Source organism: Podarcis raffonei, chromosome 8 (genome assembly GCF_027172205.1).
Source record: "Podarcis raffonei isolate rPodRaf1 chromosome 8, rPodRaf1.pri, whole genome shotgun sequence".
Classification (NCBI taxonomy): Eukaryota; Metazoa; Chordata; class Lepidosauria; order Squamata; family Lacertidae; genus Podarcis; species Podarcis raffonei.
In genome coordinates, this window is record NC_070609.1 from 75,176,503 (window position 1) to 75,200,714 (window position 24,212).

At 44.4% G+C, this 24,212-nt stretch overlaps 2 protein-coding genes and 1 long non-coding RNA gene across 21 annotated transcripts in view; 2 read left to right on the plus strand and 1 right to left on the minus strand.

The window, feature by feature from the left end:
* The window catches only part of UBE4B (ubiquitination factor E4B), a 68,921-nt gene extending 60,501 nt beyond the window's left edge, over nt 1–8,420 (plus strand). For all 6 annotated transcript variants that reach the window (XM_053400895.1, XM_053400896.1, XM_053400897.1 and 3 more), the window contains 5 exons: nt 547–681; nt 2,022–2,213; nt 4,512–4,686; nt 5,136–5,282; nt 6,995–8,420. In XM_053400895.1, coding sequence (XP_053256870.1) covers nt 547–681; nt 2,022–2,213; nt 4,512–4,686; nt 5,136–5,282; nt 6,995–7,056 — 711 coding nt within the window. In that variant the 3' untranslated portion in view covers nt 7,057–8,420. The remainder of the gene's footprint in view (nt 1–546; nt 682–2,021; nt 2,214–4,511; nt 4,687–5,135; nt 5,283–6,994) is intronic.
* LOC128419785 (uncharacterized) lies at nt 5,441–6,518 on the minus strand. The gene is made up of 2 exons (XR_008331918.1): nt 5,931–6,518; nt 5,441–5,895 (listed from the first exon to the last, which is right to left on the minus strand). It is a non-coding gene; the product is annotated as an uncharacterized LOC128419785 (long non-coding RNA).
* A 7,184-nt stretch (nt 8,421–15,604) lies between the features above and the next one.
* Nucleotides 15,605–24,212, plus strand: part of KIF1B (kinesin family member 1B) — a 140,360-nt gene continuing 131,752 nt past the window's right edge. For 11 of the 14 annotated variants that reach the window (XM_053400902.1, XM_053400904.1, XM_053400913.1 and 8 more), the window contains exon 1: nt 15,689–15,879. The gene's annotated coding sequence lies outside the window, so the exon portion shown is untranslated. Of the gene's footprint in view, nt 15,880–24,212 lie in introns of all 14 variants that reach the window. The other 3 variants (XM_053400914.1, XM_053400915.1, XM_053400916.1) reach the window with 2 other exon arrangements.

Here is a 24,212-nt window from a genome sequence, read left to right on the forward strand (position 1 = left end):
GACTCCTGGAGGTGAGCTTTTTCATTGGTGTTTTTCATATTGTGGAATGCCCTCCCTACTGAAATAACCCCCACCAGTATTGGTGTTTCGCTGGCTCTTGAAGGTGCACCTGCTTAGGCAAGCATGCCCCAGAACTTAATGTTTGGTTTTTAAAAAACTTAAACTTTTAACGCTTCCGTTTTTTAACAGACTTGTTCCATTGGATTTTAAAGTAGTGGATGTTTTTAACACTTTGAATTGTTAATTTGTGTCTTGTTTGGATTTTGCTATTGATTTTATATTTGTAAACTGCTTAGAAGCCATTCTTGGCAAGTAAGCAGTATATAAAATAATTAATAGCAACTTAATGTTGGTTGCATCTGGTGCTTTGTGATATTGGGGGTGGGAGCAGTGAGATCATTTGGGGTGGGATGGGGGTGGCAGAAAAGAAGCAAGGGTGTCTTGCTGCTGGAAGATGTGGCTGGAAATTTGATAACATATACCAGCTGCTTGTTTTATTTGATGCTGAGGCAGAGGCAGTTTGATCTGCAGCACCTTTTCTTCTAGGACCAGCAACAAGCACGGCAGTCTCAGCTGGCACAGGATGAGAGGGTGTCGCGCTCTTACCTGGCCCTGGCGACAGAAACAGTCGATATGTTCCACATCCTCACCAAACAAGTTCAGAAGCCTTTCCTCAGACCTGTGAGTATAAACTTGGGGTTTGTGATGAGGCGCTTTAAATTATAAAATAGGTGGCAACTTGATTTGCAGGTTTTACTTACATTACTGGCTCTGCGGTTCATTCATAGCCCAGCCAGCTTGAGTTCTTCAAAGTCGGTGTTATTGTGGATGCAGCCATAAGCCTCACCTGTGATTTAAAAATTCTCATCATTGAGACTCTCAGCTTTTAGAAATCTCAGCCACTGCAGGTTATGGATAGGGCCAGAGAGTGTAAGGCCTGAAACAGATGTAACATTTTAAGATCTCTTCACTGTGGCTAAGATATGGGGTTGTATGCATTGCTAGTCCTGTGCAGAGTAGATCCATTGAATCGAATGGGCATGACTTAGACCCATGAGTTTCAGTTGGCTACAACTCCAGAGGTCCAGTTCACCTAAACCAGGCATCCCCAAATTCAGGCCTCCAGCTCTTTTGGGACTACAACTTCCATCATCCCTAGCTAACAGGACCAGTGGTCAGGGATGATGTGAGCTGTAGTCTCAAAACAGCTGGAGGGCTGAGTTTGGGGATGCCTGACCTAAACTATTTGGGCTCCTTTTGTTCCTCTACAGAGGAAGTAAACCTTGATCCCTGGCTCAATGTTGCCTCCAAACCACAATAATAAACCAAGGCTTGTTCTTCGCAGTTTCTTGGAGCAAAAGAAACCAACATGAGGGGTTTTGTACTACAATTCCTATCATCCCTGGCTATTGGTCATGCCGACTGGGGCTGATGGGAGTTGTAGTCCAAAAATTCTAGAGGGCACCACATTGGCTACCCTTGGGTTAGTGGCCTCTGGGGTGTCCACATGGTGCTAGAAGCCTTTGCCATCAAGCCAGGGGCAGCCTGAAAAGTACTAGGTAGGTGCCTGCAAGGGGGCAAGCAGCCATGGGGACAGGAATGGCCACCTGGTGTACAATCCAAAAGTGCCTCTTGTGCAAGGAGCGGTGGTTGCGTAGATGAGATGAGGATCCAGATTCCTATCTGCTGAAAGCAGTTGGCAACCTTCTGCCACACTATAAGGGTGTGACCAAGAAAAACAGAATCCAGGAAGCAGGCTTGGTTCTCATTGGGACAAAGTAAACAGGTTTTGACGTAGGAAATGGTGGAGATCGACAAAGCTACATTGGGGAAATTAACACAGTTGCAGAACAAGGGACAAGCCTGTTGGATCAGGCCATTGGCTCATCTAGTCCAGCATCTTGTTCTCACAGTGGCCAACAAAATGCCTGTGGATGCATTATTATTATTAAGCATCCGGCATTTATGGGGATTCAAGAATTCCTCTCCAGTGATAATACTTTCTGCTGTGGCATTTCCAGGAGCTTGGGCCGCGATTGGCTGCAATGCTGAACTTCAACCTTCAGCAGCTGTGCGGCCCCAAGTGCCGCGACCTGAAAGTCGAGAACCCCGAGAAGTATGGCTTTGAACCAAAGAAGCTTTTGGACCAACTGACGGACATCTACCTGCAGCTAGACTGCGCTCGCTTTGCAAAAGCAATAGCTGATGACCAGGTGAGTGGGGGAGTCCAGGAAAGAAAGGTGTTCAGAAGGTTAGGGTTAGGGAAGAAATGGGTAGTTAGGGATGGGGAAGCTGTGGCCCTCCAGATGTTCTTGGATGACAACTCCCATCATCCCTGACCATTAACTAGATGGAGCTGATGGGAGCTGGACTCTCAACAAAAGCTGAAATGGCCACAGGTTCCCCAGGGCTTGCGTAGTTCCCTTTGCCATCTTCATAGCAGTTGGATATTGGCCCATTTTGTTTTGTTTTTCTCCAATTTGAGATGGACGTTGCTTAACCTCTCGTGTGCATTCATATTTTAGTAAGGATACATAAATACCTTGGCAAAGATTTTTCGGCGTTTCCCTAATAGGCTTGCCTTTTTGGGAAACTTTGGTAATTTAAATAGCTGTATAGCATATTCAAAGGGTGAGAATTTTGGGCAAAAAGGTGAGTGCTCTGCTAGTCCTTAATTATTTTGTGACAGTTGGATTCCCCCCACTCCCCCTCAAAAATGTGATTTGAAGAAAATGACTCCACTCTGAAGTTGAGATTCTCCCAAAGCATTTGCTGAATTCTTCTTTCGATTTGTAAAATTCCATGCAATTTATGAAGCCCAGAAGAGTGTGCTGGGCACTGTGCCATATAGGCATAGAATTTTTTCCCCTGCTGGGTTGGTGTCGAGGAAGGAGTGGGCACATCGTGTGTTGATCACTGCACTGCAGATAAATCTGTATCAGATGTCTGAAGCAGCTTGATGTGGTGGAGCTGATTTGAAAGAAAGTCCCCGAGAAAGAACAAACCGATGTTGCTAAGTCATGCCGCCACAGGTTGACTTCTTTAATGCTCTGCTTGTTCAGAGCAAGCTGTGCAACCCTGTCTGAGGGCACCTACCTGATGGGCAAAGTCTGATTTCCATCCCTAGTAACTGAAGTGTGTGTGTGTACCCTTTCTTGCTCCAGAACTGAGTTTCCTTGCACGTGGCTTTGTTGCTTCATATTTTGGCGACAACAGTCTCTCAGCTGCTTTCCCCTCCCTGCTCCCGCTGGCTGATTTGATATTTATCTGGCAACCATACTGCCTTGGAATCGGAGCGCTGCCCATCCTGCAGTGATACTGCATCGCACTGGCAAGCTCCCAGCAGGTGCCGGCTCTTGCTTGCTGTGACTCCTTACTGCAGGCTTTTTGGAGTTGACATGGCAAGGAGGGAGGGAGAAGACTTTCTGATTACATGCCAGCAGAGTCTGCCACTTGATCGCTGCACATGGAAGTGCACACAACCTATCTATTCCAGGAGCAGATAGCCTTTCTCACGCTTTGGACCGTGTGTTAATTTTAGGAATGTCGGGTTTGCCATCTGTGTCAGACCAAACAGCGGCACATCCCGTCTCCCCACATTGTGTAAACAGGTGCCTCAAGAAAGCTTCATAGCAGAGATTTCCATTTCCATTAATTACCTGGTATCTAGTACTAAAAGCATGTCGAGAGAGGGGCAGACGGAGAGGAGAACAGACGATGTTGTGTGTGCTGTGATTCCGCTGAAGTGCAAAGCAAGCAAAGAATTTGTTTCTGAGTATGGAATGCAGATTCCTCGGGATCTCAACTTTCATTTAAAAAGAGATACCACATTTCTAGTCCTTATCCCTGTGAATATATATTTGAAAGAGTGGGTGGTGGCTGAATTAAAAAATTTCCAGGGGTTGAAGGAAGCGGCTTCAGTGACTTTGCCTTTCCCATAATACGCTAAACCAGAATGAACAGCCCGGAACGGCAGAATAAGCTTTGCAAAGTGGTTTTTATTCCATTTTGCTCAGGTTCCCCATGTCACTAACGCTCAACTGGGAGGTGGTGAAAAGCTGTAGGGAAAGGACTTAACTCTTGGCTATCTCCCCCTGACTTTCTGTGCCCTGTTCCTGCAGCAGTGCTTTAAACACAGAACAGCCAACTGCTTAGAAACATAGATGAGCTGCCTTATACTGAACCAGACCGTTGGTTCTTTAAGTTCAGTATTGGCTCCCTTGACTCCTGGGGCCTACTGCATACAAGCAGATGGTCCTTCCCCTAAAACAGAAGTAAGGTCTTCAAGCTGCTGTATACAGAGTCAGCCCATTTGGTCCATCTAGCTCAGCCTTGCATCTACACAGACTGGCAACAGCTCTCTAAGGTTTCCAGCTAAGGGCCTATCTGAGGGTACTGGGGATTGAGCCTGGGACCTTCTGCTTGCTCAGCAAGCGCTCTGCCACTGAGCTTATGGCTTTGTCAGGTCTTGGTAGCGCATGCGATCATTGTGGTGCTTTCTGTCTTTGCAGAGGTCCTACAGCAAGGAGCTATTTGAGGAGGTCATTTCAAAGATGAGGAAAGCTGGAATCAAGTCGACAATAGCAATAGAAAAATTCAAGCTGCTAGCTGAAAAGGTGGAAGAAATCGTTGCCAAGAACGCCCGAGCTGAAATTGACTACAGTGACGCTCCTGACGAGTTTAGAGGCAAGTAGATTTTTGTGGAGATACTGCAGCTTCACCCAGGAATCATCAGTGGGGCTAAAATCGAAAGAGGGGCTAACATTTTAGGATTGTTTCCAATGCTACTTCTACTTAGAGTAGACCCATTGAAGGTAGTGGCCACGACTAACTTTGGTTAATTTCAGTGAGTCTCCTCTGAATGTGACTTAATTGGATGCAACCCTTAAGAAATAAATAAATTTTATACTGAACTAGTGCAGAAGAGCACGCCGGTTTAGCTTTTCCCAGATGCTTTTTTCTTTTTCTTCCTTTTTAGGAAATTGTATAGATGCACTCAAGGTGCACCAATGAGACCTCTGTCAGTGTGAGGTTGTTCTTAAGAAAAACACCTCTCTAGCCTTCAGTTCTCTAGGAATATTTGCAAGTGAGTCTGAAGTTTAAAGTTTTGATGATCTTGAAACCTTTCCTTCCAGATCCACTCATGGATACATTGATGAGTGACCCTGTCAGGTTGCCATCTGGGACCATCATGGATAGATCTATCATCCTCCGGCACCTTTTGAATTCCTCCACAGATCCATTCAATCGGCAAACACTAACGGAAAACATGCTGGAACCAGGTAGAGAAACTTGTGTTGTGACCTAAGCAAAATAGAGTAAGGGAGCTGATAGCTGGTGATTTTTTTTAGATTAATACTTTTATACAATAAATAAGCAAAAAAACCAACAACCTTCTCTTGGAAATTGGCCTGTAGTAGAGCAATCTGACACCCCAAAATATTTTGTCAAGATGTTCACTTATATTTATTTATATTATAAGCTTTCAGCAATAAAAATCCACAGTTACAAAAACAAAACCATCACACACAAAACGGCCCCAAATGAAACAAATTCAGCAGAAGGTTGTCTGCTTTTTAAGCAGGGAGGGATCCCTCTGCGAAACTCTGCAATCTCTACAGATGGAGGCTCTGATAGCTGAAAGATACTGTCCATGGCAACCATGAAATTGTAGTCTGGCAACATCTGAAGGATCACCCTTGCTCTATGCTTCTGCTGTTGTCTTGAGGGACTGAATTTCCTCATCTGCTGATATGTCACCTGCATAAGAATGTTGCTTGGGCCATATAGTGCAGTATGGCCAACTCAGGCTGTCATGGCTGGCAGTCATTGATGCACCTCTGCTCTTCCATTAATGTGCCCAGCTCTCCCTTAAAGTCTGCACTGGCTTCCTATCTGATACCGGGCCAGATTCACGTTTCTTGTGCTACTGTATAAAGTCCCCAAATTACTTAGGCCCAGGGTACTTTAAGGACCTTCTTGCCCTATACAAGTCAATCACTGAGTTCATCTTTGGGGGAGAGCACTATTTGTGGTCCTCCATGGACCAAAAGCACAACTCGCATCAACAAGAAATCATGGAAATCTGGAAATTAATCCAGAATGCGGCAGCTAGACTGGTGACTGGGAGTGGCCGCCGGGACCACATAACACCGGTTCTGAGAGATCTGCATTGGCTCCCAGTACGTTTCCGAGCACAATTCAAAGTGTTGGTGCTGACCTTTAAAGCCCTAAATGGCCTCGGTCCTGTATACCTGAAGGAGCATCTCCACCCCCATCGTTCAGCCCGGACACTGAGATCCAGCGCCAAGGGCCTTCTGGCGGTTCCCTCATTGCGAGAAGTAAGGTTACAGGGAACCAGACAGAGGGCTTTCTCGGTAGTGGTGCCCACCCTGTGGAACACCCTCCCTTCAGATGTGAAGGAAATAAGTAGCTATCCTATCTTTAAAAGACATCTGAAGGCAGCCCTGTTCAGGGAAGCTTTTAACATTTAATGCTATATTGTTTTTAATACTTGATTGGGAAACTCAGCCAGATGGGCGGGGTATAAATAATAAAATTGTTGTTGTTGTTGTTGTTGTTGTTGTTGTTGTTGTTGTTGTTGTTGTTGTTATATGTCTTCAGTGTCGAGGAGCTGTTTTTGTGGAACTCGCTCCCACTAGAAGTCAGACAGGCACTGTCCCATTTCATTTTAGGAGGACTTGCACATGGATGCTTCTCTGATGATTTAAAATATTTGTGGTTCGTTGTTCCATGTGCTCTGAGTGGACACGAGAAGCCGCCTTATACTGAGTCAGACCATGAAGCTCAGCATTGTTTCTGCACTGACTGGCAGTGGCTTTCCAGGGTTTTGGGGAGGGAATGTTCCCAGCCCAACCTGGAGATTAGACACGGGACCTTCTGCACACAAAGCAGATGCTCAACCACTGAGCTTTGTTACGATGAGGTATTTTGTGTTTAACTGTCCTTCCCCCTCTTTACTCCCCCTACTCAGTGCCAGAGCTCAAAGAGCAAATCCAAGCCTGGATGAGAGACAAACAGAACACTGACCATTGAGGACCCTCCTCCTGCCTGGCAGCACACATGCCAAGGTCAACTGTGAAGAGCAGGACGAAGGGGATTGAGGCGTGGGGGATGTGCTGATTCTTTTGGAAGTGGAAGCTGGCTGGGCTGGAGCTCACACAGTGCCTGTTGCTGCTGCTGCTGCTGCTGCTGCTGCTGCTCCTCCTGCTGCAAAACGACATAAAAGCATGTGGATGAAGAGAAGGAACAACAAAAATTTTAAAAAGCAGCTTAATTCTTGTACATATATTTAAGTGATCAAACACGCCGGTTGATAACGTTGTGGGGGATAAGTTTAGGAAGCTGGCTCTTGTTATGAGGCAAAAATCCTCTGACATCTCATAATTGGGGTTTATACAGCTTGAATTCCTTTTTTTAAAATAAAAAAAAACCTGGAAGACATGTGGATCAGGGAAGCAAAACCCTCAACATGTTGTGTTGTTTTTGTTTTAAAAATATTGCCAGGTCTCCATTAATTTGATTGTGGTTGAAACCTTGAACATTTTGCTGCTAAAGTGACCCCCACCACACATACACATTTTCTTTTCTTCCCTGTTAACTTTTCCTACACTACCCTCTCCGGTTTTTTTCTGTAATGTGAAGCAAATGTTCCCTGTATATTTAAAAAAAATAATCCTTCTCTAGCCCCAAGAGAACATAATCTTGAAAAGATAAGTGTGCCTGCAACAAGTGTTAATCTTGGGGAGGGAATCATATTTTTCTATTACACATATTCATTTATTTTTATTTGGTCAGCCATACATGAGAAGAGTAATCCACATTGGCAGATTTCCTTTTCTCTCCCCCGCTGCCCCTGCCTTTTTCTTTTCTTTTCGCACATTGGATTTTTGTCTTTTGGGAGACGCTTAAACGCTTTAGGGTTTTTTTGTTGTTTTTAAAGCCAGAGATCTAATAAGCTAAATGATGATGATTCTGAGTCTTTTAAGAGCTTGTCTCCCAAGCGGGGCAGATCATTTTAAGTCTCAGCACCTACCAGTGAAGGCAGGAATATCCATTTTTATGTTGCGTACCAGTTTTGTATCCATGGCTTGGCCTTACCAAAGCAAAAAAAACAAAAAAAGGGTGCAGAAAAAAATGTAGACTTGCTTTTTTTTTTTTAAGAAAAACACAGAAACTATATAAAAAAGACGAAACATTTTTGTATGACTGCCCCCTGCTTAAAGATACTTGAATTTCCTTTTTAAAAAGGATTTGAAACCACAGTGTTTAAAAAAAAAAGCCTGAAAAGAAATGTTTTCTTTTTTTTCTTTTTCTTTCTTTTTCTTTTTGCTGACAGTGTCCTCTGTTCAGTTCCTGATTCTTGAACTACAATAAATGGTGATACACATTCACAATAACCCTTCAGTGTGTATGTCTCCTTCACATACGTTGTATGCATGCTGCAGGTGGGTGGTTGTGTGGGCTGCTGAAGCAGAGTTGGAAATGTGCTTGTTTGACTTTAGTACAGTCTTACCTTGGAAGTCGAATGAAATCCGTCCCAGAAGTCCATTCGACATCCAAAACGTTCGGAAACCAAGGTGCGGCTTCTGATTGGCTGCAGGAAGCTCCTGTAGCCAATTGGAAGCCGCGGAAGCACTGTAGGACATTCACCTTCCAAAAATAGTTCACAAACCGGAACAGTCGCTTCTGGGTTTGCGGTGTTCAGGAGCCAAAACGTTCGAGAACTAAGCTGTCCGAAAACCAAGGTACAACTATGTAATATCTCTTATTTATTTCTTACTTGCCCTTCACTCTAAGGTCCCAGGGTGGATTCTGACACTAAAACACAGTATTTCAAACAGCTTATTATTTACAGTCATAAAATTAAGTGGGTCCTAAAAAACAGGCCACGCACATATCAAAAGCCAGGGTAAAGAAGGTGTGTGTTCAGCATTTTCTGGAAGCTGTGTAATGATGGTGCCAGACACACCTCTGTGTGGATACAGCCCTGTTTTGAATTGCAAATCAAATCAAATCAAGATTTGCAAATCAAATCAAATCAAGATATACTATCTTCCATAGTATATCACTTTCAAATTTTAAAAAATGAAGCAGTTTGTAAGTTCTTCTAATAATAAACCTGTGACTTGAAGGTCTGACATCGTCTGCTCCCTATTTATAAATTGAAAAATCAAATACCACACTTACTTAAAATTGTTCCCCTCATTAGCCATTCTGCTGGTATTGGTTTATTTTAAAAAAATCATTACCTGTTTATTCACCACTAGCAGGTAGGCCCAAAGCAGGGTACAATGTCAATGGGACACAGGTTGTGCTGTGGTCTAAACCACTGAACCTCTTGGGCTTGCTGATCAAAAGGTCAGCAGTTTGAATCCGCACAACGGGGTGAGCTCTTGTTGCTCTGTCCCAGCTTCTAGCAGTTTGAAAGCATGCCAGTGCAAGTAGATAAATAGGTACCATTGCAGCGGGAAGGTAAACACTGTTTCTGTGCACTCTGGCTTCTGTCACTGTGTCCCATTGCACCAGAAGTGGTTTAGTCCTACTGGCAACATGACCCAAAAAGCTGTCTGTGGACAAATGCTGGCTCCCTCGGCCTGAAAGTGAGCTGAGTGCCGCAACCTCATAGTTGTCTTTGACTGGACTTAACTGTCCAGGAGTCCTTTACCTTTACAATGTCAAAGCACAATGGAATACATTAAATGGATTAGATTAGATTGATAAAATACGTCAGCCTAAACAGAATCAGCATATCCCTTTCATATTGAGGTGACCAACCTATGTTCCATTCTAACTTCATGGGTTCAGGGCAAGCAACAGCCGGTGTAAATAACTACACAAAATAAACATCATTTTAAAATCAGAAGTGCATGATGCACATCCAACATAAAATGTTGCCACAAGGAGGAAAATCCTAAGAGATGGGATTTCTTAGTTACTGAACCTGTGCTCTGGAATTTGCTTGCCCCTCTCTTAGGATCCCATCTCTTGGGATAGGGAGATGTGTTCGGGTGTAAAAATCTCTGGCTTCTACATGGATTGAATGCAGCTTACTAAACGGAGGTAAGAGTCCTGTCGCCTGCTGCTGAACCCACTTTTGATTCTGGCCACAGTCACCACTGGTATGTGGCTCCTAGAAGCTTCTCCACAAGTGAATGTGGCCCTCAGGCTTTTAAAGAAGGTTCCCCACCCTGATCTTGAGAGACCAACTTTGTTTTGAAATCTCAGCAACTCTGCAAGAAATACGTTTTTGAAACCCCAATCTCCCCCAACCACTTAAAAGGCAAATTAATCACAGCTGTCCCAAGCTAAGCTGAGTGTTTAGCAAAAAGGATCTGTTCCCTGGATAGAGTTCTGGGATGGACAGCAGCCACAAATCGATAGGCAGGCTAAAATAGAAACCAAGACGCCATACATTTTTAAAGGGGCGCAGCCATAGCTTTAGATTATACAGCAGAGTTCCTGAACAAAGCCTGCTTTAATATTCATATGAAGAAAAGAGTTATGAGCATGGCAGAGAGTAAAATGCCAGCTTGCTGGATCTGAGGAACAGTCCTTGAAATGGGCAGCAACCCCTATCTCTTCTGTAGGGGCAAGTGCTTACAAAATATGGGTAATAAGTTTCTTCAATCATTGGAAACTCCTGGTGTGTCACATGTATTATGTCAAATGTTTTAACGTCGTATTTCTCAAACAGGACTCACCAGTGGGCCTTGACCCACTTTCAGAGGAAATAACAATAAAAACAATACAATAACCCCACCCATCTGGTTGGGTTGCCAGTGTTGGGACAAAGTTAGAAAGTGAAATAAAGGGTCATTATTACCATTACCAATTGAATGAAATTGTTACTATCATTCATAATAAACAAATGTGACAGAAAGAAAGGGATAAGAGGGAAGCTGTTACAGGAAGAGGGATGAACTGGGAGTGGGTGGAGATAAGGTACAAGTTGAATATGAAAGGAGAATGGGATAATAAATTGCAGAAGATAGGTATATATATTTTAGGAGTCCTGTGGCGTGGGTTGTGAGGGGAAAATAAAAAGTCGTCTCCATTTAGAGCCTCTATATCAGCAAACTTGCCTAAACTTGGGAGGCTTATACTGACCTTAAAGAAAGCTGAGCTGTGGAGCTACTTGCCACAACGAAAATGCCATGGTGAAGGAATTTCCAGCTATAGGTTAGATACCGCTAGAAAGCAATGTCAGTAATGGCCAGCTGATTATGGCCAACTCTGCCTCCATCTGCCACCATTTCTGTCCTCTCAAGCGGGCCCTGGGGTTAGAAAGTCTGATAACCCCTAGTCTAACACTCTTAATCCCAAGAATTTAGAGGCAGGCAGAAACACCTGAAAAACTAATAAGAGAAAAAAGATACTAAACACTAGGTACTAAAAAACTGAAATGACTGTATCCTTGCTTAACACTCAGCTATCAAATGCTAGATGTTGTTGAGTGGGGTTGATCTCTCTCTTGGTTACATACTTTTGTTTCCCCGCTTCCAGCTACTATATAGTTATAACACCTGACATGTCATGTTCCACGAGATAAAGAGAGCTGCCTCCAGGATACATCTGATTGTTAGTGGGACAAGGATTTCAAGATGAGACTAATTGCAAGAGGCAGGAGGGGAGCTAAGATGAACTAGCAAGCAGTCTACTCTCTCCCATGACCCCACATGCCTCAAAAAGCATGTGATTTGCTCCAGAGATGAACAAACAGGGCCCACAGGAGTACTAAATCAAACCAGATGCCCCCCGAGTTGCTTACCAAGGCTGCATACACACCATATATTTAAGGCACATCACTCTCCCAAATACTGTAATCCTGGGAACTGTGGCTGCCCCTTAAACTACAGTTCCCATGTTTATGATTATTATTTGGTAGGCAGCCATGTGTTTTAAATTTACAGTGTGTATGTAGAGGCAAGAAGCATGTAGCAGAAATGGGGTTGTCTCCAGTGTTAATCCTATATAGAGTAGACCCACTGAAATCAATTGATATTACTAAGGGCCCATCCATACTTGCAAAGAAGTCCTGTACCTGGGAAGTTTTGGTGCAAGGGGGGAAAATAGGTATAAAACAATAATTCACTGGATGTCAGGATCCAGGTTTGGAGCAAGTACTCTTTGGTGACAGAACCCCAGCAGATATTTAAAATCACAAAAGATGCAGCAAAGTAAAGTGCAGAAATATAGGCTGTTAGACCTTGTGAGTTCCAAAGCATAGGAAAAGACCACACATTTAGTAAATAAAATAATGGTTTACTTACAAACTCGCCAAAGGTTATGTTCGTGTGCTTTTCCATACATCAGTCAGAAAGGTTGCACAGGCAGTAAAACTTAGTTTAGTTGCAAAGTGGTGAAAGTTCCTAAATTATTGGTATAGGAACTCAACAGTGGTTTGTGAGAGCCATGTGGTCTGAGCTTGGAGCAACCAACTCAGACCTCCTCACATGTTGAGCTCAGGTAGGCTGAAGGAGAACGAAAGCTTTATTACGTAATCCCTTCCAAGGTGAGCTAAACTTGGCAGGGCAGCTTACTCTATGGTCTTAACCCCTTTATGCATTGATAGACTTAAGCATTATTGATTACATGTGCCTGGTTATCCCACAGAAAGCATGTGTCCAAGCAGTTCCCCACTTGTCCCATGCTTTATAGAGACAGGAGGTTTGAGTGGTTTTCTGTTTGCCCTGCTGCTTCCCCTGGAAAACTGCACTCTTTACCACTGAATCAGAGCAAATGTCAATCAAGGAAAACCCAGTTGATGTTTGCTTTGATTCAGTGGTAAAGATCAAGCTTATCTGAAGGAAAGCAGTGGGGCAAGCAGAAATGTGGGCAAGCCCTAATTCAGATTAATTTCAATGGGTCTGTTCGGAGTAGGACTTAGTTGGAGACAACCCATATTAAGCTGTCATATGTCATGTCAGGAGAAATCAAAATAATGGGGGAAATCTGGAGGGTACACAAAACTATTTTATTGGTACATCACATTTTTAAATATTAAAGGACACTTACAAAAATACCACTCTGTTCTGTGGCATGCTTGAAACCTGAAGTATATTTTGATACGCAGTGAGCCAATAAAATATTTATTTTACCCATGCCCTTCAGATTTAATCTTCTTCCCATTTCATTTCCCCCCTCTCTTATACCGAGTCAGGTTATTGGTTCATTCAGCCCTGGGATGGGAAATGTATGGCCCTCCAGATGTTACTGGACTTCAACTCCCATCATCTCAGAGCTTTAGCCCCACTGGTTGGAACTGATGGAAGCTGGAATCTAACAACATCTGGAGAGGCGCAGGCACCCCGTTTCTCCTGCGTCTTAGGAAAGGACCATCACTGCCTATCTGATGCTGTCTTACCCTTTTAACTCAGGGATGAGGAACCCCTTTCAACTGGAGGGCCAGGTTAAACTGTAGTCAGCCCTCCGTGGGCCACATTTGACTGGTGGACAGAACCAGCCACCTGCCAATAGCTCAGGTAGATTCAACCCCACCTAAAAGCAGTGCAGCTTGCATTGAACATCCATTTGAACAATGCCAACCAGGAGCCACATTTCAGAGGGATCAGTGTGTGCTCCCAATTCTTCCCTCGCAAGCACGGTTTGCATTTGGTACCATTTAAATTGTTTGGCAGGCATCAGATCCACTTGGGCAGGTCTTATCAGGATCCAATGTTTAAACCTGGCACCCAATGCAAACTTCACTTGGAAAGGGACAACAAATGGGATCAAGCATAGGCAAAACAGGCCAAATTAAGCCTGATTAGGTCCACGGGCCAGAAGTTCTTAACTAATCCTCATCTTAACCTAGGACATTCAGCATGCAATGGTTGTTTCCTTCCATAATCACTTGAGTACCTTCAACCATTTATTTAAATTTTCTGCATAGTGGTGATGGGGAGAGGGTTTACTTCCTTTCCATTACTCACATCCCCAGCACTTTATGGAGGATGATTAATACCATGAGTGGTGCTACGTGTGGGCATAGCCAGAGAGGGGCAGGGGGTGCAGCTCCCGCCCCCCGATCAAGTAAATAATAATTTAAAAAAATTAACTAACTGACCAGTTGTGTCACAGATAGCTCAGTTCCAACAAAAGCCCTGCCCCCCCCCAAATCCTGGCTATGCCCATGTTGTTATGAGGGGGGAAATGGAGGGCACAGAAAGTGCTAAGTATATGTTAATGACAGTTCAGCAATGGGGTGGTGAGCAACCTCCTTGTTTTGGGGAGCCACTTGCCCCCTTTTGGCACTGCCTTATGTAGATCACTCCACTAGCCACAGCCATGCCCTCTCCATGCTCTTCCCTTCCTAATTTACATTTTGTTATCAGCCCCTTTATAATATTTATTGCATCCTCATCATTTGCTTTTGCTTATCTGAAAGCCAGTTGGGCCAGTCACTCTCTCAGCCTAACCAACCTTACAGAGTGGTCCTGAGGATGAAACGGGTGTGACAAAAATGTGTGGTAAACATTTTTTTAAAGTCCTAATTTAATCTTCCCCCTCTATTTGACTCAGTTATTGGAATTTTAAATCCTCCCTTAATAATAAAAAAATAATAAATTTTATTTATATCCCGCCCTCCCCAGCCGAAGCCGGGCTCAGGGCGGCTAACAACAATAAAATAATACAACATTCCTTACAACTTCCTTCCAGTTAAAAGCTGTAAGGTTTTTTAAATAGGTATGCTTGAAGGGGCATTAGAGGAAAGAAGGAAGATACTTATTTTTTAGACCTCTTGCAACCTGTGCTTTAGGTTTTTCTTCCCAATCTTCGTCTCCCAAGGTTGCTTCACACATTTACACAGTAGAAAACTTGGGATTGGTTCCAAGTGTACTAGTGAGGGCAGGAGCCACGGGAAACTCGAGTGTACTGTACAGCCCCTCTCTATGATAGCAAACACGGTTCCTGCATTCACACATTCATTTTTACACGTGTGTGTGGAGGGGTAACTTGTGAACTGGTAGTGCTCTTTCCGCCCTTCCTCTGAGCCCCTCTCAGCCTTTATCTTCCTAAAACGTCAGAATCCCTTTGATAAAACTCGGCCTCCCCAGTAGATTCGTGACTTAAAGCTCTCCCTTCTATGTCTCTCTCAATAAAAAGCACAATCTTCCACCGAATTTCCCCTCCACTGAGGTAAAAAAAAATAAAAAAGGACAAGCATCTACTGGATGAGTGAACTCCATCGCCTCCCTTTTTATAGCTCCCTGCGGAAGGTTCCGTCATCGGCTTACTTTCTTCCTCCGCAAGAGGGAGCACCCGCGTATTCCTACGCAGCCGCCGAAAGGACTCCTGAGGAGCATTCTTAGGCCAGAGCTCTGAGAGCTATAGAGAAATAATTCCTTTTTCGAACTCTAATTGGCTGCCTCCGCCGCTGCCGTCCCACCTTCGCGATGCCTTTCCTTAATTGGATTGGCCGAGAGGCACTCCGAGATTGGCAGGTGAATCCTTTCCACAGACCCCTCCCACCTCGGCTTGAGGACCGACAGCTCAAGCGGCCTATCGGCTTCCGCATTCGCCCGGCGAGCCGACATCTCCCCGCGTCTGATTGGAGGTCGTCGAGCGGGTACGGGGGCGGAGCCTTTCCCTCTGGGTGGAGATTATCGATTCCAGCCCCTTCTCTTGCCAGTGTAGCCGCGACGCTCCTGTCAGGCGGTTCGATCCCTCTTGTTATCCTCGTCCTCTCCCCGCCCCGCCGCTCCTTTCTGTGATGCCGCTCTTCCCCGGCCTGGGGGCTCCGTGATGGGGCTGGGCGGCCTCTGTCCCGCTGGCTTCGTCGCCGCTCGTTGTCTCCCGCCAGGCTGCTGATTTGACGGCGGCGCCGGTGTCGCCTCCGCCCTTGACTGCACTGAGGTAAAAGGGGTGGGGGTGACGGGCGGTTGTTGGTCACGTGAGAGGGTGGGGGGAAGGGAGGGAAAAGAGCTGGTGGGGGGAGGGGCTCATCCTTGAAGCCTCCCTCCCCCCTTTCCTTTTCATCCATATGGTCTCAGTCCCGGCTTCCCCATCCCCACCCCGCCCTGTCCCCAAATTCTCCATTGGGGCTGTGGCTCCGCGGTCGGAGCATCTGCCTCAAAAAGGGCCAAAGCCCTTGGCAGCATCTCCAGGTAGGGCTGGCCTGTCTTTGAGCACTCACCCCGGGAGAGTTGCTGCCAGTCGGAGCGGGTAATACTGAGCTGCTGGGCCAAATGGCCTGACTCAGAAGTATAAAGCAGCTTCCTATGTGGGCGGTCACCTCCCCCCCCCCCAAAAAAAAGCCACCCAGGAAGGGATAGTGTAGGTGGATCTGCATGTGCGGGAAGGGGATTGCCATTTCTTTCTTCACCCCCCAAATTATCCTCTGTCTCCCCCCCTTCTCCTTGCCCTGTCTTTCCTCCAACTGTTTTCAGCCCTCCCCACAATTGAGGGGATCAGGTGGATGGAGGGATGGGGTACACAAAGGTGGATATGGTTGATCCCTGGGTTGGTCAGGTGATGACACCCCACTCCTTCTATATTAATCTATATGGGGGGGGGGTTCTCCCCGGCAAACATATGACCCCAAGTGACATCCAAGAGGATGGTGGCCATAGTGTGATTAGTATTAGTAGTGAAATGATAATAGTTCTTAATAATAATTAATGATCATGGTTTTCATACTGCCACTTGCAAACATCAGAGGCATAATAAAATATAATCAGCTCAATATAAGATGTAGTAATAACAAATTAAGTATAATCATGTATTTGGCTTTTAAACCATATTTTTCCTGCCCTCCGCCCGAATGTTAGGGTCTGGAATACCCTACATGCATACATACATGTGTTACAAATGACCTTCCATTTATGCCTCTTTTAAGTAGGTGTTAGCTCCACTGATGGCTTACACCCCAGTAAGTGTAAGAGGAGGCCGTTCTTTAACCTTTAAATTCAAAATACCTGTGCTCCAAAGATATTGTTGGATCCTAGCTGGCTGAGGCATTTAAGGGGTGGGAATCTCTATGGGATGTGTCATTGGGAGAATGGGGGCAGAGGTGTGTGTATGATAATAGCACATAATTTATGCATGTAGCTGTGTATATATACAAGGTATGGATTAAGTATGCCTAAGTGTATCACTGACTCACAAGATTGTGTGCTGAACTGCAGAATACAGACATAGCTAGAAACTAAAAACCTCTTTAAATTCCTAGCAGTTAGAAGATTGTGATTTTCCAGCCCTGCTATATCTGTGCAGCTAAACAAATAAACATGTCTCTTGTATACTGTATATTTATTGTAATCAGCAATTTCCTTGCACTCTCCTTCCTCTCCTTTGAACAGACTAGGAACAACCCCGTCATCCTATTGACTTCTTTTCCTTTGCCAGTTCCAGTTTTTCTCCCCCCTCCCCCCAGTCAATTCCAAATGGAGATTCCTTACAGCCCCCCTTCTTATTACTAATTCCAAGTTCCTCCTAGAGGCATTTTTATATTGGGACCATACATAGTTTGAGATCTCTTGATTGCCTGGTCTCTAAATATTCAGAGAGAATGCCTCTCAATCTAGCCAAATTTGAATCATTTTTCTTTTTTCTTTATTTATCTCCCTCTCTCCAGTCCCCCCCTCGCTTCCCTAGTGACATCTAATTTAAGATCCCAACAACATAACCATCATAGGAAGTTGTTGTGATGGTGGTTGTCAGTGACACCCCTCAAAATAAAACATTTATACTTCATAGCTCCCTAGCTCCATCACAGATATATTTTGTGAATCTCTGCAAATCTCAGTAAATACTTCCCTCAATAAAGAAATCCCTTTGTATCTCAGCCCCCCATCTCCATCAGTTCTGCTTCCAGTTTCCCCACTGTGAACCCTCTCCTGAGTGGGACCCGTAGCCTCATATTTATTTTAAGAGAGCAGTTTTCAATGTTTGCATCCTTTTTCGCTGAAGCTCTGTTGCAGCTTCATCTTTTAAGCAGGGCGGGGTTTGAAGCAGAATTCTCCTTCATTCTATATTAATTTCTGTCTCTTCCCCAACCCCAATTCCCTACAGCAGTGACTTGTTTGGGAAATGCAGGAACCTCTGTGTTTGTCTTTTCCCTACCTCTCCCCCCAGCTTTTCCTCTTCTCTGCCATAAACAGCTGCCGTTTTGTTTTGATGCGTTTCCCCACCCCCCCTTTCCTCTATATCCAGCACAGCACAATTACGGGGCAGCCATATTGGGATGATGATCCGACAGTCCTCTAGGAGCTTAATCAGGGATGGGGCAGAAGGTCAAAAAATACTATTTTGGAATCAATGGCTTTAGTGCAAATGCTCACCGGGTTTCATGGAGTTGTCTGCTAATTGTCATGGCCTGCTTGCATCTTCATAGTTGTGTCTGTACCTGCTCAAGTTGAATTTTCGAGGGTGGGGTTGTAGGACTCTGTGAGTTGCCTTTTTATATTGTACATCTCTCTCTGTGTATTATATTATGTAATATTTCTTACTGTGAAATTTGATGTTTCTCTGTATGGAGCAAAGATTTTAAAGCTTTTGCCCTAGTCCTTCCATCTTCCTCTTCCTTTTGTCTCCATCTTACTGGCTGCACACAGTGACTGCTGTGAATTTTTATTTATTATAAAGTGCTAAGTGGATATTCAGCTCTATAGAAATAGATGATGACGATGGAAGGTATTTAAGTGTCTCTGTCATACAGCTTCCATAGCTGTAGCAGTATGAAGGAAAAAATGTGGTTTTGTGACTGATGCCTAACTTGATAGCATTCAGATGCTTGGTACTGCTGCTTTCATTTAAATTTAAAACGGTTACCAGTCTGTATTAAGATGATAGACACCAGGCCTCTGCCTGTCTCTTTCCCTGTTACAGAACGTAAAATTTTACACATACTCTCTGAGTATTTACACATACTCTCTCTGTCCTGGATGCTTCTAAGTTAACTTTGCATACATTAATCTCTGACCTGGTTTCAGTTGTCATCTTAGTCATGGTGAGATTTTTGTCGAAGGTGGTCAGATTTTAATTCAAATGTAACATGCATTGCCCTTAATAGTTTTAAAGGCCAGCTTTGGCTTCCCATTAATTTATCCATCTGGTTTGTGGAGCTTTTATATGGTTGTGTGTACTGTGTGCTAAGGAAACATAGAAAACACATGAAGCCAATCAAAAATATTTGCTTGGGTTTGTTTTAGATAATATTCCTGGAATTTGTCTGGCAGGGACTAGGATGGAAGGTGCAAGAGAAAAAGTGGAGGGCATGAAGATAGAGGTGTGGTACCCAGCAGGCCTGAGTAGCTTTTTTGAGAGGTTTAGTCCTCCAGTAGAAGTGATGGCTAATTGTTCTGCTGAACTAGCTGTAAAGTTTTTGCTAACTCTGCTAGAAAAAGCTTTTGGACTCTTGCATTCCTGGCCAGCCAGGGGCCCTTGGGATTTTTGAAAGGTCGTTACATTTTGATCTGTGTATTAAGCCGAGAGGTGCAAAATAAGTCAAATGTTTTAAAATGCAGTCACCATTAAAATGGCCACAAACCTGGACAGCTTTAAAAGGGGATCAAGCCGACTCATGGAGAATAATAGCCACTAGTCATGGTGATATTGCCTCCATTATTGGAGGTGGTATGCCTCTGAATGCCAGTTGCTGGGGTTCACGATTGGGAAATTACCTTTATATACATGTCCCACTTGTGGGCTCCTCATTGGCATCTATGAGAACAGAATGCTAGACTAGATGGGCCTTTGGTCTGATCTAGCAGGTTTCCCCTGTTCTTACACACAGGCACACTCAATAATGTAAGCTGGTGCTAATCATTACATATAATAGTAGTGAATCCCTAAGAAGCCCTAAGATATGAGTCCTGAACCTACAACTGGTCATTGAGTGACCCTCAGTTCTAGTTTTATATGAGAGGGAGGACAAAAACTTCTCTCCACTGGGAACATACATGAAACGGATGAAGAACCTGTCACCCTCTAAATGTTGGACTCCCAATTTGCATCAGCCCCAGCCAGCATGACCAGTGGTCAAGGCTGTTGGGAGTTGGAGTTCCAACAAACTGTGGAGGGCACCACATTTTCCATCCTTAGACTAGTATCTATCATGACAAATGGCCAGTCTGTCATTTGTTTTTTTTAAGTTTTAGCCTCTGCTGTTCTCTCATGTTCAGAATGGAATGTCACTGTCAGTTTCTGAGATGGGAAGTATATACTTCATAATGTATTCTTCTCCTCCCCCATCAAATAAAGAAAAAAAGAGAAAAAGTTACATGCACTGGGAAGCAGACACAAAGTGGTTTCACCCTATTGTGTGGGGTGGGGAGTATGGCGCACCCTTTGTGATTCAGTTTATAAACTGGAACATAGGAAGCCACTTTACACCAGTCAGTCTATTTGTAAATCTATCCTAGTATTGGCTACATTGGCTGGTAGATGTGTCTCAGGTAGAAGGTCTTTCCTGTCACCTCCTTGACATCTTTTTAACTGGTTATCCCAGAGATTGCATCTGGGACCTTTTCATACAAAGCAGGTGCTCAACCTCTGAACTGTAGTTTGCCAGTTGTCAGATGACTTTGATAGCTGCTTCCTTAGGCAAACAACTTTAACACCTTTTACAAGGTGTTGTGAGGCTGGAGGCTGTGCCTTACTTTTGTGAAACCTTTTTAGTTCCATATATTACTTAAACACAGATGAAAGCACCCAAGCTTCATTATTGCACCTTTTCAAATTGCAGTTTGCAACAAATTGCAGCAAATTCAGTTTTTTGCTGAAAATGCTCCTAACAACTGGGATGTAGGAAATAATAATAATAATAATAATAATATACCACCATTTGAGGATCACAGGGGGTTCACAACATAAAAATACAAAACAAGAACACAAAATACATAATGAAACCAAAAGAAACCAATAACACCCCCCTCCCAGAAACACATTTAAAAGACCATGGAATGTTAATCAGTCAAAAGGCTGGTAATAAAGAAATGATTTTGCCTGGTTATGTAATGAAGGTAGAAGGCGAGCCCCCCTGGGGAGAGCATTCCACAAATGGGGAGCCACCGCAGAAAAGGCCCATTCTTATGTTGCCACCCTCTGGACCTCTTGTGTAGGAGGCAGATGAAGAAAGGGCCTCAGTTGATGGTCGCAGTGTCTGACTTGGTTTATATGAGAATAGGTGGTCCTTGAGGTATTGCGGTCCTGAGCTGTTTAAGGCTTTATAGGTCAAAAGCAACACTTTGAATTGGGCCCAGAAACTAATTGGCAGCCAGTGCAGTCAGGTCAAGATCAGTGTAATATGCTGAAATCGTCTTGCCCTGGTGAGCAACCTGGCTACCAGATTCTGCACCAGCTCAAGTTTCTGAATCATCTTCAGAGGCAGCCCTGCATATAAATGTGTTGCAGTAATGTAATTTAGATGTTACCAGAGCATAGATGACAGATGTTAGGCTATCCCTGTCCAGATATTAGCACAGCTGGGCCACCAGCCGAAGCTGATGGAAGGCACCCTGTGCCACTGAGGCTGCCTGAGCCTCAAGCGACAACAAAGGATCCAGAAGTACCCCCAAGCCGTGTACCTGCTCCTTCAGAGGGAGTGTAACTTCATCAAGAGCAGGCAACCTACCATTCATCTGGTCTAGGGTACTGCCCACTGGATTCAGCTTCAGTTTGTTGGCTCACATCCAATTCATGACCGAGGCCAGACAATGGTAATACCACACCTGCAGATGTAAAGGAGAAGTAGATTATAGGTTGCCTTCACATCCTGCAGCTGTCAACTTTTCTTTTTTTGGTGCCTAAAATTGTTTTCTGAGAGACGATGTGGAGTTGTGTCTCTCAGAAGGACAGGCCTAAATAGTCAGAATTACTTTTTTGTTTGGTGGCTTTTAGTCTAGTTCCTTTAAAAATCTTTTTTCCCTTCTAACAAGACTCTGGAACACTCTGTTCAGCAGCCTATTCCATTTTTCAGTGGTTTCGTCATCTGCACAGGCATTAAAGCAGCACTTCAGATGGCAGTGTGTGAGCTTACTAAAGAAGGCTTGTTCAGAAGAATGGTGTATTGAAATGTTGTTTCCCAGCATGCTTATTTAGTCAGGCTACACATTTCGCATATTGAAGTCAGAGAGAGGATTAAATGGGGCAAGTGTGCCCCCAATCTCACGTTTGACCTCTCAATAAATTGGTCCGTCTCTTTAAAAACAAATACACGCAGCAAACACAAAACATTGACTGTTTTGCATCTTTGCATGTTCTCTGTTCTGAGATTTTGCATTCTAAAGTGATGGTGCTGTTTGAGAGAGAAGGAACACAATACCTGAATCATGTGATGGAGTAAAGCAGAAAAAAAGTCAATGAAGCAAAAGACCCTATTTCTTTCTAACACATTTGAAGTCTGCTACAAATGTGCATAAGAGCAAAAGAAGAGTCTGGTGGATCAGGCCAATGGCCAGTGTTAGAAATTAGCCAGGCACCAGGCACATTTTGTGTCTGGTGCAGGTCCAATTGTGACCATGTGGAGATCTCTGGATGTCAGGTTGGCGACTGACATCTCCATCTGGTTGGCCCTTCTAACTTTCTTAAGCAGGTAAGCCAGGCATGGCCAAACTTGGCCCTCCAGCTGTTTTGGGACTGCAATTCCCATCATCCCTGACCACTGGTCCTGTTAGCTAGGGATGATGGGAGTTATAGTCCCAAAAAGCTGGAGAGCCAAGTTTGGCCATGCCTGAGGTAAGCAGAACAGTTTATTTATAACACTTATATCCCACCTTTTCTTCTGCAAGGAGTATATGGTTCACCCCCTTCTCAGTTAATCTCACAGGTCATAGGGATTAAGAGGCTGTGACTGGCCCAAGTGGGGATTTGAACCCTGGCCTCCCAGGTCCTAGTCTGACACTAACTACTACTCCACACTGACTTCCTAGAGTCCTTCTTCTATGGGGCAGCTATATAAATTAAGTAGGTAAATTAATATGAGGAAAACAAAACATCACTTAGAAAAAGATCTGAATTGTTTTCCTTGAAGCTTGAGTTTATGTTATTCTGGATTGTTTCATGTGATGTTTCAATGTGTTGTAAACCATTCTGAGATTTTGTTTTCTTTAAAATATCAAGCGGTATAATAATGAAATTATTCTTAACAACAACAACAAATCTCATTGTAAAAAGCATGCCTAGACATTCTGTGTGGTGACTGCAACCTAGAACCAGATGTCAGTGGGATGTATACACACTGGATTCAAGCAAGATTCAAGCATTCTTTCCTCCTGCGATTTCCAACAACTGCTATTCAGAAGCATTAGTGCCTCTAACTTTGGAGGCAGAGCACAGCCATTATGGCTAGTAGCCTTCAATAGTCCCCCTTCATGAATTTGTCTTGTTTGGGTGGTATGAATCCATTGAATTATATCCAAGTTTGAAGAACAGAGCAGCTTGGTAACTGTGGTGCACAGTAAACCAGAGGTGTGAGATCCATCACTTTCCAGATGTTGCTGGACTCCAATTCCCATCATCCCTGACAATGGTCATGCTGGCTGAGACTGGTGGGAGTTGGAGTCCAACAATATCTGCAGTGAGGAATCTCATAAATGAAGTAGCTTTGAATGAGTAAATGCTGGATTTTCTCATTCTGTTGGAGGCTGTGCTATCCTCTGATTCTTTAGCAAAATTACCAGTGTAACCCAAGCTATTACGGTAGAGATGAGGTTTATTATTGGAAAGAGCAGTTTTAGTCATCAGTGTGCAATCCCTGCTCAAGGATGAGGAAGGCTGTATCTTCTTTGTGGTGTAAGGAGCTACAAAAGGACACTTAAGTTGAGGATTCCAAAGCACCGTATTTTTCGCCCTATAGGACGCACCTTCCCATAAGGCGCACCTAGTTTTTTGGGGGGGAAATAAAGGGGAAAAAATTATTTCCCCCCAGGCACGGAGCTGCGGCGGGGGAGGCCCGAGCTTCCCCCGACCCCAGCCCCCAAACAGGCAGCTCTCTGCAAGCCGTGGGAGCCCAGCGCTGGCTTCCGCTGCTTGCGGAGAGGTCCGCGAAGCCTGGGCGCGCTGATCTCAGCGCGCGCAGGCTTCGGCATGCAGGCAACTCTCCGCAAGCAGCGGGAGCGCTCCTGCTGCTTGCGGAGAGGTCCGCGAAGCCTGGAGAGCGAGAGGGGTCGTTGCGCACCGACCCCTCTTGCTCTCCAGGCTTCAGCGAAAGCCTGCATTCGCCCCATAGGACGCACACACATTTCCCC